This window comes from Carlito syrichta, unplaced genomic scaffold (genome assembly GCF_000164805.1).
Source record: "Carlito syrichta isolate Samal-C Ts95f unplaced genomic scaffold, Tarsius_syrichta-2.0.1 Scaffold308846, whole genome shotgun sequence".
Taxonomy (NCBI): domain Eukaryota; kingdom Metazoa; phylum Chordata; class Mammalia; order Primates; family Tarsiidae; genus Carlito; species Carlito syrichta.
Genome location: NW_007252942.1, coordinates 476,333 through 492,124, shown reverse-complemented (window position 1 = coordinate 492,124; position 15,792 = coordinate 476,333). Strand labels below are relative to the sequence as shown.

Below are 15,792 nucleotides of genomic sequence, written 5' to 3'. Positions count from 1 at the left end.
CCTGGAAATAACAATACAGAAATTCATATGGAATCATAAATGACCACAAATAGCCAAAACAATCCTCTGCAAAAGAAACAAAGTGGGAAGTATCAGACTTCCAGACTTTAAACTTTATTATAAGGCACAATAATCAAAGCAGCCTGGTATTAGTACAAGAACAAGCATATAGACCAACAGAACAGGATAGAGATTCCAGAAGCAAAACCTCAATTTCTCAACCAACTCATCTTTGACAAAGCCTCCAATAACACTGTGGAGAAGAGAACTTATTCAGCAAATGGTGACGGGAAAACTGGCTGACCACACTCAGAAGATTTTTAAAAGACCCCTATCTATCACTATACAAAAAATCAACCACAAATGGATCAAAAACCTAAATGTAAAATCTCAAACTATAAGAACTTGAGAAAATACAAAAGACACCCTTATGGAAATTGGAACTGGTAACCAATTTCTGATAAAAATCCCAAGTGCCTGTGGCACAAGAGATAAGATAGATGAGTAGGACCTTATCAGCTAAAAAACTTCTGCCAGGTCAAAGATACCATCAAGAGAGCAGTGAGACAGTCCACAGAATGGGAAAAAAAAATGTTTGCCAACTGTGTATCTGACAAAGGCCCAACATCTAGTATCTACAAGGAACTCAAACATGCTGAAAAGAAAAAATCAGCCATTGCCATGCTAAGCTGTGGTGTGGCCATGTGCTCTTTGAGATGTGGCCAGGTCATTTTTTCTTAAGCTTTAGCCCCCTCCCCTCCCTTGGGGATGTGAACCCCCCCTACAATTTACTTTCTAAATAAACTATATTTTCTAATCTCAAAAAAAAAAACCAAGCAGCTCTATTAAAAAGTGGGCAAAAGATACGAATAGACACTTCTCAAAAGAAGACACACAAGCAGCCAACAGATAGATGAAAAAATGCTCAGCCTCGCTAAACATCAAAGAAATGCAAATTAAAACCACACTGAGATACTACCTAACTCCAGTCAGGATGGCCATCATCAATAACTCAAAAAACAGACACTGGAGAGGATGCAGGGAAAAGGGAACACTTAAACACTGTTGTTGGGAGGTAAACTAGTACAACCTCTATGGAAAACAGTATGGTGATTCCTAAGAGATCTAAAAATTGACCTCCCATACAACCCAGCAATCCCCCTTCTGGGAATATACCCAGAGGAATTCAAATCATTCTACAAAAAGGATACCTGCACACGCATGCTTATTGCAGCACTATTCACAACAGCAAAAACATGGAACCAACCGTGCTGCCCATTGAAAGTAGACTGAATTTTTTAAAAAGGTGATACATTGCCGAGCGCCGTGGCTCAAGCCTGTAATCCCAGCCTTTGGGGGGCTGAGGTGAAGGGATTACCTGAGCCCACGGGTTGGAGAACAGTCTGGACAACTTGGTGAGACCTCATCTCTACAATAAATCAAAAAATTAGTCAGGCATGGTAGCTCACGCCTATAGTTCCAGCTACTTGGAAGGCTGAGGTGGAAGGATTGTCTGAGCCCAACAGGTCAACACTGGTATGGCCGTGAGCGTGCTACTACACTCCAGCCTGGGCGACAGAGTGAGACTCCAACTCAAAAAAAAAAAAAGTGATACATATACATGATGAAATATATATATTTTTTTTCTTTTTGGGTTGGAGTCTCACTCTGACGCCCAGACTGTAGTGCAGTGGCCACTCCTGGCCACCGTAGCCTTGACCTGCTGAGCTCTGGTAATCCTTCCGCCTCAGCCTTCCAAGTAGCTGGAACTACAGGCGCGTGCTACCACACCTGACTAATTTTTTTGATTTAGTGTAGAGATGAGGTCTCACCAAGTTGCCCAGGCGGGTCTCGAACCCACGGGCTCAGGTAATCCACTCACCTCAGCCTCCCAAGGTGCGGGATTACAGGCTGAGCCACCGAGCCCGGCTTACATGATGAAACATTATGCAGTCATAAAACAGCACAAAATTATGAACTTCACAGCAACATGGAAGGATTTAGAGTCTGTAATACTCAGTGCTCTATCACAGAAACAAAGAACAGAGTACCACAGGTTCTCAATCATAAGCAGACCCTGAACAATTATCATAATACTATAAGAAACTTCAGGGGAGGGAACAGGGGAGCACACTTCATCAAACCAGGTGAAGTGGGGGACCAAAGTGAGGCCCAAACTCTACCTATATACAATGACCATTTGTATACCTAACCCTGAATTGTAACCCACATCTTTAAAATAAATAAATCAATAAAATTTTAAATTTTTTTAAAAAAGGAATACTAGTCAGCAAGAAAAAGTGAAATCAAGCAACAGCATGGATGTATATCAAACACATTATGCTAGCAAAGGAAGTCAGAGACAAGAATACAAATTATATGATGTGTGAAAGTTGATCATACAAATTGAGTCATTCTTGTCATACCCAACTAAAATACAGTTCAGAGCCCATGGAGCCAAAAGCATTCTGGACATAAAACACTGCTCTAAATATGTGGTTCTCTGGAAGTACAGGTGCTGAAACTGCCTATTGTAACCTGAAACCAATTTTATTTGTAACTGCTGAGATAACTTACTGCAACTCACAGTTAATTTGCCTACCACTATCACTCACCAGACAGAGTTTACCAGTTCCTATGACCTTACTAGTGCCAAAGAATTTTCTCAAAGAATACTTAACATTTCTTTTTTTAGAGACAGGGTTTCACTCTGTTGCCCAGGTTGGAATGCTGTGACACCACTATATCTTGCCTCAGCCTCCTGAGCAGGCAGGACTACTGGTGTGTGAAACAACACCAACTAATTTTATTGAATTTTTGTAGAAACAGGGTCTCACTATGTTGCTCAGGTTGGTCTCAAACTCCTGACTTCAAGAGATGCTTCCACTTCAACCTCCCAAAGTGCTGGGATTATAGACATGAGTCACCACACCCAGCCCGGTTACTCTTTTTCATAAAACCTCCAACCTTCTCTTTGTTCTTAGGACATACCAAAGACCACTTGGTCTCTGTGTATATACCGCACAGCAATTCTTTCTTCCCAAATAAAATGTTAAATTTAGAGATTCACTACTACATTTTTATTTTGACTTCAGCAAAACTCAAGGATAGACAAATCCAATCTACAATGATAGAAGAAAGCAGATCAGTGGTTGTCTACGGCCTAGGATATAACATGGAAACTTACTGGGAAGGAGCACAAGGAAATCTTTTGGGGTATTGAAAATATTCTATGTATGTTGATGGTAGCACTTGATCATGGATTTAGCTTTTTGTAACTACTCGTTGAATTGGAAAACAATGTTGACTGCCTAGATCACAGTCCTTCAATATTTCTTTCAAAAACTTATAACAATAACCACAGTCTCAGCATACCTTGAAAACAAATAAAATTTAAACTTCCAAATATTTATAAATGAAAAACAACAAACTCCATGCATACTTTTTCATCCTCTGGGCCCAGTCACTCCCCCATCCCATGCCTCAAGGTTTGAAAGCAAGCAAAACAGACTGAAAAAGCTGAGAAGAGACAGGGGAGAGCCAGTGATGGGCAAAAGAACTGCAGGAAAACTAAGTACATCCCAAGTGAGGAAGTGTTCTGGTAAACCAAAGCATGGTCTATACGCAATTTAAACTGGCATACTTCAAATGTGTAGGTTCCTGGGGAGATAAGCAGGGCACACAAAAAAAGAGGGAGAAGCACCAAAGATGCAAAAGCACTAAATTTAGAGTACTGCAAAACAAACAAACAAACAAAAAACCAAACAGGTTTCCAAGGGCAAATCGATGCAAACAAAACCTTATTTAAAATGAGACATTGAAGAAAGTCGGAAAAACAACAAGAGAACAAAATTAGATAAACAAAGAATAAAAAAAGGGTCCAGACAAAGTAATGGAAATGAAAGAGAGGCAAAAGAAATAAAATCCATACTATCATAGTCCCTAAAGAAAAAAAACACATTCAGCCGGGCTCGGTGGCTCAGCCTGTAATCCCACGCCTTTGGGAGACTGAGGTGAGTGGATTGCCTGAGCCCGTGGGTTCGACGCCCACCTGGGCAGCGAGACCTCATCTCTACAATAAATCAAAAAATCAGCCGGGCGTGGTAGTGCATGCCTGTAATTCCGGCTACTCGGAAGGCTGAGGCAGAAGGATTGCCGGAGCCCAGCAGGTCGAGGCTGTGGTGGCCAGGAGCGGCCACTGCACTCCAGTCTGGGCGACAGGGTGATACTCCAACTCAAAAAAAAAAAAAAAAAAAAAAAAAAAAATACAGTCAACAATGAACAAGAACTATTATTTAAAACTGTAACCCAAGAAAACTTTCCAAAACATACAAAAGACCAGAACCTACACATTGAAAGGGCCAAATGGGAACCGAAAAATTAAGCCAGATCAATCATCTTCATAATACATCCTAGGGCAAAACTATGATATTAAAAAAAAAAATCCTTAAGGCCTTGAGACAAAAAGACTGCATAACAATATACAAATCAAGGCAATAATAAAGCAGCAATTGTTAAAAATGCAATACAAAATAATTAATTTCATATCCAGCAAAGCTTTCCTTCAATAATCAAAAACACTGAAACACAGTTTTAGTGTAAAAGAACTTAGAAAATTCTATACCTGTGAGTCTTTTCTGGGGAATCTACCTGTAGATGAACTTCATCCTAACAAGGGATGACCGAGACCAGCACTGAAGGTGTACATTTAATATATTCATGTAAAAGTAGACCTACAACTATAATGCAGGCGATGAGGAAGGAAGAATAAGGCACAAATAATGTTAAATGCTGTGGCAAAGGAATTATGCAACTAAAATGGGGGAAAGTAGAGAAAATATGTAAACAGTGATTTTTCTATAGTCAATAGGTAGAAATTAAAGTATGACAATTTTAAAAAAGATAAATCTAAAACTGTAAAACCTCTAGAACAAAGTATAAGAGAAAATCCTAGTAACCCAAGTCACATAAATGTTTCTTAGAAAAGAATAATTTACCAGAGAATAAATTAATGAACTGGAATTTGATTAAATTAAAAACTTTTGGCCAGGCATGGTGCCTCATGCCAGTAATCTAAGCACTTTGGGAGGTCAAGGTCAGAGAATTGCTTGAGCCTAGGCATGTGAGTCCAGCTTAGGCAAAATAGTGAGAACTTGCCTCTACAAAAAAGGTAAAAAAAATCAGCCAGGTGTGGTGGCACACACCTGTAATCCCAGCTACTCAGGAGGCTGAGGCAGGAGGATTCCTTGAGCTCAGGAGTTTGAGGCTGTAGTGAACCGTGATTGAGCCACTGCTATCCAGCCTGGTAAACAGAGTGAGATCCAGACTCAAATAAATAAATAAATGCTTTTGCTCTGGGAAAGACCCTATTAAGATAATGAAAAAGGATGTCATACTCAAGGTCTCCTCTGATTGATCTCCTACTCTCCAGGAGGACAAGGTGGCTCGGCAGCTGTCTCTGTCATGCTATGATCTCCAAGGACTGGGAGATCTGTAGGAAGGATGCCAGGAAATGAAGACAGAATTACGATGGCCCATGAGAAGCAGTTAGAATGTGTTTCTCTGACAGAGTAAACCAAAACAGAGAGAGTTCCTCAGCACTCAGAGAGGAAGGAGACCAGCATACCCCATGACTCACCAGAGAAGCAATAAAATCCACAGAAAGCAAAGAAGTGACAAACCGATTAGCTTGGTCTGGACTAGCCAGACTCACCTGAATCACCGCACAAACCACAAGTAGCCTCTGGATGCAGCAAAGGAGGCAAGTGGAGGGAATCCAGAAGTTATATACTCCTGTTACAGGCTCTGAAGGCCCTCTGAGCCTCATGGGAATCCAGTCCCTCATGGGAAACAGTCTAACCCACAACCATGCTCTGCCAAAACCCACGAGCAAAATGAGATAAATAAAGGAAAAAAAGCCCTGAGAAGCTCCAGCAGCCATTTTGCATAAAACCAACACTTGATGCTGGCTGCTTTCTACCCAGACTGGAAGAGAACAGGAAGACCTGACACTTTCATTTGCCCCAAGGGCAAATTCCACTGTGGCAGACAGTTACTGCCTGGGGCATGCGCCTATGAAAAAACCTGGGGCTAGCCACACTTCTACATTCTGAAGGCAGACTGCCTGAGGCTAAAGCAGAAGAACTGGATGGGACTCTGCCCTAGCAATCTTTTATTTTCCATGTAAACTCTTTTGTATTGTTTGTGCACAGCACGGCAGAAGTACTCAGTGGCCAGACTCCACAAAATCCCCACTGGGGTAGCACACAGAACATGCAGGTGGGGACCCCTTCCTCCCCATCCCTCTCGAAGGCTTAAAATAGAGAACTTGGGTAATCCCCACAGTCCCACCCATTGCCTAGGTTGGCTGGGCACATTCTTTAGGAAACGCAGACGCAGCAGAAAGCCCACAGACACCACTGCAACTGGCTCTCTGCAGCAAGTACCACTTCCTGTACAGAGATCAACAGGCACAGCATATCTGTTATAATACCTCAGCTTATACTAAGGTCTGATCCCAGACCCCACCTAACACCACTATTTCAAGCCACCCAACCACCCAGAATGCCTTGTGCCTGTACAGGTACCAAATACAGTGCCACACACTTTGCAATTGAGAAACTCATCACACCAAAGTTATATATAACCAAGGAACCCTACAGCGCCTGCCTCAGGCCCCTGTCAGCATCAAGTAAGAAGAAATAATCTACCCAAACAAAAAGAAGCCAGAAAAATAATTATGACAACGTGAAAAAACAGAGTTCTTCAACACCCCCAAAAGACCACAGCAAATCACATTAAACTCCACAGCAATGAAGCCTACTCAAAATGAAATCCTTGAAATTCTAGGAGATAAAATTCAAAAGGTTGATTATATAATTGCTCAATGATATCCAAGAGAAAGGTGAAAACAAGTATAAAGAAATTAAAAAAAAAAAACACAACTATTTGGAACATGAGTGAAACATTTTCCAAAGAGTAAAAAAAAAAGAAAAAAGGAAAAAGAAATGTAGTGGAACATCTTAACACTAGAATAGAACAAGTAGAAGAAAGGATCTCAGAACTTGAAGTCAAGGCTTTTGAATTAGCCCAGACAATAACAAAGAATCAAGAGAATGAAACAAAGTCTCCTAGAAATGTGGGATTATGTAAAATGTCCAAATCTAGGAATCACAGGTATCCCTGAGAAAGAAAAAACAATAGCTTTCGAAAACCTATTTAAGGGAATAATTAATAAAAGCTTCCCTGGCCTTGCCACAGATTTAAACATCCAGATTCAAAAAGCCCAAGAACCCCCAGAAGATTCATTGCAAAAACATCATCCCAAAGGCATATAGTCATCAGATTATGCAAAGTTAATGTGAAGGAAAGAATTCTAAGAGCAGTGAGACAAAAACATCAAATAACTTACAATGATAAGCCTATCAAGCTAACAGTAGACTTCTCAGAAACCCTAACAAGCCAGAAGGGATTGGGGCCCCATTTTCAATCTCCTCAAACAGACTAATAATAGTCAGCCAAGAATTTTATATCCTGCAAAATTATATTTCATAAATAAAGGAGAAATAAAGTCTTTCTCAGACAAGCAAGTGCTGAGAAAATTTGTCTCTACTAGACCGGCTCTACAAGAAATATTCAAAGGAATTCTAAATATTGAAACAAAAGGTTGACATGCACCAGTTAAAAACACTGGATATCATAAAGCACACAGAGATAACGAACATCAACACAATAGAGGAAAAAAAACAACAACTCGGTAACAACTAACATGATGAATGGAATAGTATCATATATATCATTATTAACCCTGAATATAAATAGTCTCAATGACCCACTTAAAATATACAGATTGACAGAATGGATTAAAAAAAAAAAAAACACAACCCAAAAATTTGCTGCCTTCCAGAGACCCACTTAACACACAAAGACTCCAACAAACTCAAGGTAAATAGGTGGAAAAAAATGTTCCATGCAAACGGAAACCAAAAACGAGCAGGAGTAGCCATTCTCAGAAAAAAAAACAGACTTTAAATTAACAACACTGAAAATAGACAAAGAAGGATATTAAATAATGATAAAGGAATCAATTCAAAATAAGATGTAACAATTTTAAACATACATGTACCTAACATGGGAGCCCCCAGCTTCAAAAAAACCGAATTCTACTAGACCTAAAAAAAAAAAAAAAAGACAGCAATACGATAATAGTGGAAGATTTCAACACTCCACTGACAATAGATCATCGAGGCAGAACGTCAACCAAAAAGAACACGGGAGCTAAATTAGACCATAGAACAAATGGAATTAAACATCTGCAGAACATTCCACCCCAACACTACAGAATATCCATTTTTCTCATCAGCACAAGGAACAGTCTCCAAGACAGACCATAAATCAAGTCTCAATAAATTTTTTTTTTATTATGATGTTGTGGGGTACAGTTAAGGGTTAGGTATACAATTACGTTTCATTCAGGCACCCTGTTGATATGAGGTGTTTCCCCGTTCCCAGACAGATATTTGCTACTGTTAAACCCATCTCCCTCCCCCCCAATAAATTTTTTTTAAAAGTCAAAATCTTATCAAGCAACTTTACAAACCAGTGGACTAAAACTTGAAATTAACCCCAGGAACTTGCAAAACCAAACAACTATATGAAAATTAAACAATCTGCTCCTGAATGATCTTTGGGTGAACAATAAAATCAAGATGGAAATTTACAAATTCCTTGAGGTGAATGACAATGACAACATCGTTATCAAAATCTCTGGGACACAGCCAAAGCTGTGAACTCAAGGAAAATTTATAGTGCTTAAGACCTACATTAAAAAGACTGAAAAATCACATACTGACAACCTAATGTTACACCCCAAGGAACTAGAAAAAGACAAATAAACCAAACCCAAAACTAGCAGAAGAAAAAAAATAATGAAGACCACAGCAAAACTAAATGAAATTAAAACTTAAAGAAATACAAAGAATCAGTAAAACAAAAAGCTGACTCTTTGAAATGATAAACAAAACTGCTTTACCACTAGGAAGATTAAGAAACAAAGGGAGAAGATTCAAATGATATCAATCAGAAATGAAATGAAGACATTGTATCTGAAACAACAAACATACAAAAGATCATCCTAGATACTTATGAACATCTCTATGCAAACAAACTAGATAACCTAGAGGAAATGTACAAATTTTGGATGCACATAACTCCCAACCTTGAATGATGAAGAAACAGGAACCCTGAAAAGGCCAATAATAAGTAGCAAGCTTGGAACAGTAATTAAGTCTCCTAACAACAACAACAACAACAACAAAAATCCAGGACCTGAAGGATTCATAGTCAAACTCTACCAGGCTTTCCAAGAAAAACTGGTACCAATTTTACTGAAGCTATTCCATAAGACTAAAAGGAAGGGAATTCTCCCTATTTTACTATAGGAAGCCATTATCACCATAATATCAAAGTCAAGAATAAATATAACAAAAAAAGGAAACTACAGATCAATATCCCTGATGAACATAGACACAAAAATCCTCAACAAAATACCAGCAAACCAAATTCAACAGTACATAAAAGAAAAAAAATCCATCACAATTAACAGCAAGTAAAAAAATAATCTACCATGATCAATATCCCAGGGATGCAAGGATGATCAACATACACAAGTCAATAAACACAATCCACTACATAAACAGAATTAAAAACAAAAATCAAATAATCATTTTAAGACAGAAAAATCATCTGATGAAATCCATCATCCCTTAACAACAAAAATCCTTAATAAAATAGGCATAGAATAATAAAATAAATAAAATCTAAAAGCCACACTTGACAAACCTATAGTCAACATCATCCTGAATAGAGAAAAGTTAAATGCATTCTCCCTCAGAACCAGAACAATGCAAGGATGCCCGCTTTTACCACTCCTATTTAACATAGTACCAGAAGTCCTAGCCAAAGCAATCAGGCAAGAAAAATAAATAACTATATCCAAATTGGAAAAGAAGAAACCAAACTATCTCTGTATGCCGACAATATGGTCATATACATAAAGAATTCTAAACACTTGCAAAGACTCCTGGACTTGATAAATGAATTCAGTAAAGTTTCAGGATACAATATCAACACACACAAGTCAGCAGCACTGCTATACACCACCAGTGACCAAGCTGAGAATCAAATCAGGAACTCAATTTCATTTTACAAGAGCAGTCCAAAAGTTAAAATACCTAGGAATTTATTTAATCACGGAGGTGAAAGATCTCTACAAGGAGACTCACAAAACACTGATCAAAGAAATTGTAGAGGACATAAACAAACGAAAAATATCCCATGTTCATGGATTGGCGGTATCAACATTGTTAAAATGACCGTATTACCTAAAGTAATAACATACAGATTCAACACAATCTCTGTCAAACTATTCTCAAAGAATTTCTCACAGATTTCTCACAGAATTAGCAAAAATAATCCTAAAATTCATAGGGCAACAAAAAAATAAATAAACAGAAAAGAGCCAAAGCAATCCTAAGCAAAAAGAACAAAGCTGGATGCATTATATTACCTGACTTCATATTATACTACAAGGCTACAGTAACCAAAAACAGCATGGTATTGGCACAAGAGTAGACATACAGAATGGAATAGAACAGAGAATCCAGAAATAAACTCAAATACCTACAACCAACCAATCTTGGACAAAGAGACAAAACCATACACCAGGTAAAAGACACACTATTCAACAAACAGTGTTTGGAAAATTAGATAGCTACATGCAGAAAAATGAAACTTTATCCCTATCTCTTACCATATATAAAAAACTAACTCAAGGTAGGTTAGACTTAAATGTCAAACTCAAAACCATAAAAATTCTAGAAGAAAGCCTAGGAAAAACTCTTCTGAACATTGGTCTAGGCAAAGAATTTGTGACTAAAACTCTAAAAGGAAATACAACGAAACAAAGATAAATAAGTTAGAGCTAATTAAATGAAAAAGCTTCTGCATGGCAATAGTAATAATCAATAGAGCAAATAGGCAACCAATAGAATGAAAGAAGATATTTACAAACTATACATCTGACAAAGGACTAATAACCAGAGTCAACAAAGAACTCGAACAAATCAGAACAAAAAGCAAATAACTCCATTAAAAAATGAGCAAATGGTCGGGTGCAGTGGCTCAAGTCTATAGTCCCGCACTTTGGGAGGCTGAGGCAAGAGAATTGCCTGAGTCCAGGGGTTTGAGACCAGCCAGGGCAACTTAGTGAGACCTCCTCTCTACAATAAATCAAAAAATTAGCCAGACTTGGTGGCACGTGCCTGTAGTCCCAGCTACTTGGGAGGCAGAGGCAGAAGGAGTGCCTGAGCCCAGCAGGTCGAGGTTACAATAGCCATGAATATGCCACTGCTCTCCAGCCTGTGTGGCAGAGTGAGACTCTGCCTCAAAACAAGTGAGCAAATGACATGAATGGACATCTCTCAAAAGATTACAAATGGCCAACAAACATATTAAAAAAATGCTCACCATCACTAGTCACCAGGGAAATTCAAATTAAAACCACAATGAGATACTACTTTATACCTGTTGGGTTCAGGCAATCCTTCACTTTAGCCTTCCAAGTAGCTGAAACTACAATACCTTGCTAATTTTTTGACTTATTGTAGAGACAGGGTCTCCCCATGTTGCCCAGGCTGGTCTCAAACCCATGGGCTCAGGCAGTCCTCTTGCCTCTGCCTCCCAAAGTGCTGGGATTACACGCGTGAGCCGCCACACCCAGCTGAATAACCATTACTAAAAAAATCGAAAAACAACAAATGTTGGCACAAATGTGGTGAAAGGGGAACACTTATACACTGTTGGTGGGAGTATAATTAGTACAACCTCTGTGGAAATCGATATCAGGATTTCTCAAAGAGCTAAAAGTAAATCTATCACTTGATTAAAAAAATAAGCCGGGCTCGGTGGCTCAGCCTGTAATCCCCCGCCTTTGGGAGGCTGAGGTGAGTGGATTGCCTGAGCTCGCGAGTTCAAGACCCGCCTGGGCAACATGGCGAGACCTCATCTCTACAATAAATCAAAAAATTAGCCGGGCGTGGCAGCATGCGCCTGTAGTTCCAGCTACTTGGAAGGCTGAGGCGGAAGGATCGCCGGAGCCCAGCAGGTCGAGGCTGCGGTGGCTGGGAGCAACCACTGCACTCCAGTCTGGGTGAAAGAGTGAGACTCCAGCTCAAAAAAAAAAAATAGAGATTGCTATACAAAAGAGACACCTGCACTTGCATGCATATTGCACAATTCACAATTGCCAAGATGTGAAATTAACTTAAATACCCATGAACAGATCAGCAGATAATAAAAATGTGGTGTATATACACCATGGAATACTATTCAGCCATAAAAATAATGAAATAGGCTGGGCTCGGTGGCTCAGCCTGAAATCCCACGCTTTGGGAGGCCAAGGTGAGTGGATTGCCTGAGCCCGCGGGCTCGAGACCCACCTGGGCAACTTGGCGAGACCTCACCTCTACAATAAATCAAAAAATTAGCCGGGCGTGATAGCACACACCTGTAGTTCTGGCTACTCGGAAGGCTGAGGCAGAAGGATCGCCGGAGCCCAGCAGGTCGAGGCTGCGGTGGCTGGGAGCAACCACTGCACTCCAGTCTGGGCGGCAAAGTGAGACTTCAACTCAAAAAAAAAAAAAAAAAAAAAGAAAGAATATATTTTGCTGCAACTTGGATAGAATTAGAGAACATCATCCTAAGTGAAGTAACCGAGAACAGAAAACCAAACACCACAATGCTCTCATGTATAAGTGGGAACTAAACTAAGGCATATGGAATGCTATCATGGACACTGGAGACTTGGAAGGGGAATTATGGGCCGGGGTGGAGGGATAAAAAATCACCGTATCAGGTACAATGTGCACAGGTGGGGTTGGTAGGTACACTTAAAGCCCAGACTTTGCCATTATACAATGCAACCATGTAACCAAAAACTATTTGTACCCTCAAACCCCTAAAACGATTGAAATAAAAAGAAAATAAAATGTAACAAAGAAAATATTTCCAAACTATTTATCTGGCAAATGACTAGGAATTTAAATATATTTAGAAATTTAAAGGAGTTAGATCTTAAATATATATATATATTTAGATAGATAGAGAGATAGATATTTTTTTTGAGTTGGAGTCTCACTCTGTTGCCCAGACTGGAGTGCAGTGGCCGCTCCCGGCCATCGCAGCCTCGCCTACTGGGCTCCGGTGATCCTTCCGCCTCAGCCTTCCGAGTAGCCGGAATTACATGCATGCGCTACCATGCCCGGCTGATTTTTTGATTTATTGCAGAGATGAGGTCTCGTTGCCCAGGCGGGTCTCGAACCCACGGGCTCAGGCAATCCACTCACCTCAGCCTCCCAAAGGCGCGGGATTACAGGCTGAGCCACCGAGCCCGGCTTCTTAAATATATTTTTAAAAAACTCTAAAATCCAACCACTAGCCTAGGCAACATATTGGGACCCCATTTCTACAAATTTTTTTTTTTAATTAGGCAGCCATGGTGGCATATACCTATAGTCCCAGTTACTGGGGAGGCTGAGGTGGGAGGATCACTTGGGCCCAGGAGTTCAAGACTATAGTGGGCTATGATCATACCACTGCCCTCTAGCTTGGGTGAGCTAGAGAGACCCTATTTTAAAACAAACAAACAAAAAAAACCCCTCAACTACAGGAAAACAATCGATGCAACAAACAAAAACAGGCATGCGATTTGGACACAAGCTTCACCCATGAAGACACATGGATAATAAATAAGCATAAAAATAGATGATCCTTATCTTAGGCATTAGGAAAATGCACATTAAAAGCACAATTATAATAACTACTTATATACTTATTAGAACGGTTAAAAAAACCTGAGAATATCAATTACTGACAAAGCTGAAGAGCAACTGGAACTCTTATCATTGCTGGTGGAAATGCAAAACAGTGCAGTCACTCTGGTTAAAAGTTTGGTAGTTTCTTACATAATCACACACACATTTATATAATGAGTAACCAAACACCTTCCTAGATATTTTCTACAAAAAATATGTTCACACAGAATGCTATATATAAATGCTTATAGAAGCATTATATATAAAATTGTCAAAAACTGGAAACCATCCAAATGTCCATCAATAGCAAGTAGGATAAACAAATTTAATTCCATAAAATGAAATACTTCTCAGCAATACAAAAGAATCCTCTTCTAATATTCAAAATGACACAAATGATTTCAAAGCATGCTGAGTAAAAAAAAGTCAAATGCAAAAGAATAGATAATAATGTAACATTCCATTTATATGAAGTTCAAGAATAGACAAAAATGATATATGATGATGGACATAATAACAGCAGCTGCCAGAGGCAGACGATGAAGGTAATAGATCTGAAAAGTGCATAAACGTGATGGATACGTTCAGTTTCTTGATCTAGATTATGATTACACAAGTAAATATATTTGACAAAATTCATTGAGCTCATTTAAAAGTTGTGTACTTTATTGTTTATAAATTATACTCAATAAAGTACTATTAGCCTCATCACTATATCTATTTTATCAAGGTATTATTCCATCATCTCTCCCTTTTTAAAAAAATATTACATCCTTAAACTAAGTTTGACTGTTTATTTTCTTTACCTGAAGCATGTTGTTCCATTCTCTTTTATTTTATTTTTCTGAATAGGAAATGCTTGAAGCGACAAATTTTTATTTCCAGACAGAGTAATTTGCTTTAGAATGGAAGCTATAAAAACAGAACAAGAAAGAAAAAAGTAGACTACAAAAAAAGCAATCGTACCACATTAGGAAAAATTCAGGACAACAGTTTTTAATATATATAGAATAATCAGAAAAAACTTCAAGCTGCCTTAGAACAATGCTTAAATTCAAACATGACAACGAATATACTTCCCTTATAAGAAATGATCTTATAAAATAAAGATATCTCCATTTCTTTTTAGATGGTCTCAAGCTGCCTACAGAATTAGCAATATTATTTTTAAAAATCATCAACAAAAGGTGACTAAAACATGTTAATATTTTATAATGCTGTATTTTAAAAACACATAAAAGTTTTACCTTACATATGTAAGCCTGATTTCCAAGCTTAAAGAACTATATTTTAAGAAAAAAATAAAACTACAGCAAATTTTATGAGTCAAAAAGTCCTTATTTACTAGACTATTGTACCTAATTACGGAATATTAGGAGTGGTTGTCCCTTTTATTCCAAACTAACATATAACCCTTACAAAGTATCTGTATGTACAAAAAAGAGTTCTCTTTCAGTCTTCTCTCACAGGTGCCAATTTTAAAGGACCAAATCTCTCTTCTCTTAATACAACAACAACCAAGTTATGGGAAACCCTTTTCATGTTCTGAAACCCGTGTAATAGGGCTGGGATGGGACAGTGTTTACCTGGAGGAAACTGACTGGTAGGTATGACAGTGTTCACTGGCATCGTCTTCTGTCCAGGTTTCTGGATGGTCAATGCTGAGGAATGGGAAAGTGTAGTCACTTGTTTTGCAATGCCTCCAGAAGGACACTGAACTACCTGAAACAATGAGAACAGTCAATACAGTCTTTTAACTTATGTAGCTTTAGAAAAGGACAAGCTTTCAGTTTTAACAATGGATTGTGCTCACCCAGCCTTAAATATGCCTTTATCTTAGCATAATAAGAATGCCAATTAAAATTTAAATCTGTATGCAGTAAAATTATCTTGTTCAAAAGCGAAAAACACAGCTGTCGTA

At 38.6% G+C, this 15,792-nt stretch overlaps 1 protein-coding gene across 1 annotated transcript in view; it reads right to left on the bottom strand.

Annotated features, from left to right (window-relative positions):
* TAF4B (TATA-box binding protein associated factor 4b) overlaps positions 1 to 15,792 on the bottom strand; it is a 150,420-nt gene that overhangs the window by 95,410 nt on the left and 39,218 nt on the right. The window contains exons 9-10 of the mRNA XM_008066117.2: positions 15,458 to 15,593; positions 14,678 to 14,783 (exon numbers count right to left, since the gene is read on the bottom strand). Coding sequence (XP_008064308.2) covers positions 14,678 to 14,783; positions 15,458 to 15,593 — 242 coding nt within the window. The remainder of the gene's footprint in view (positions 1 to 14,677; positions 14,784 to 15,457; positions 15,594 to 15,792) is intronic.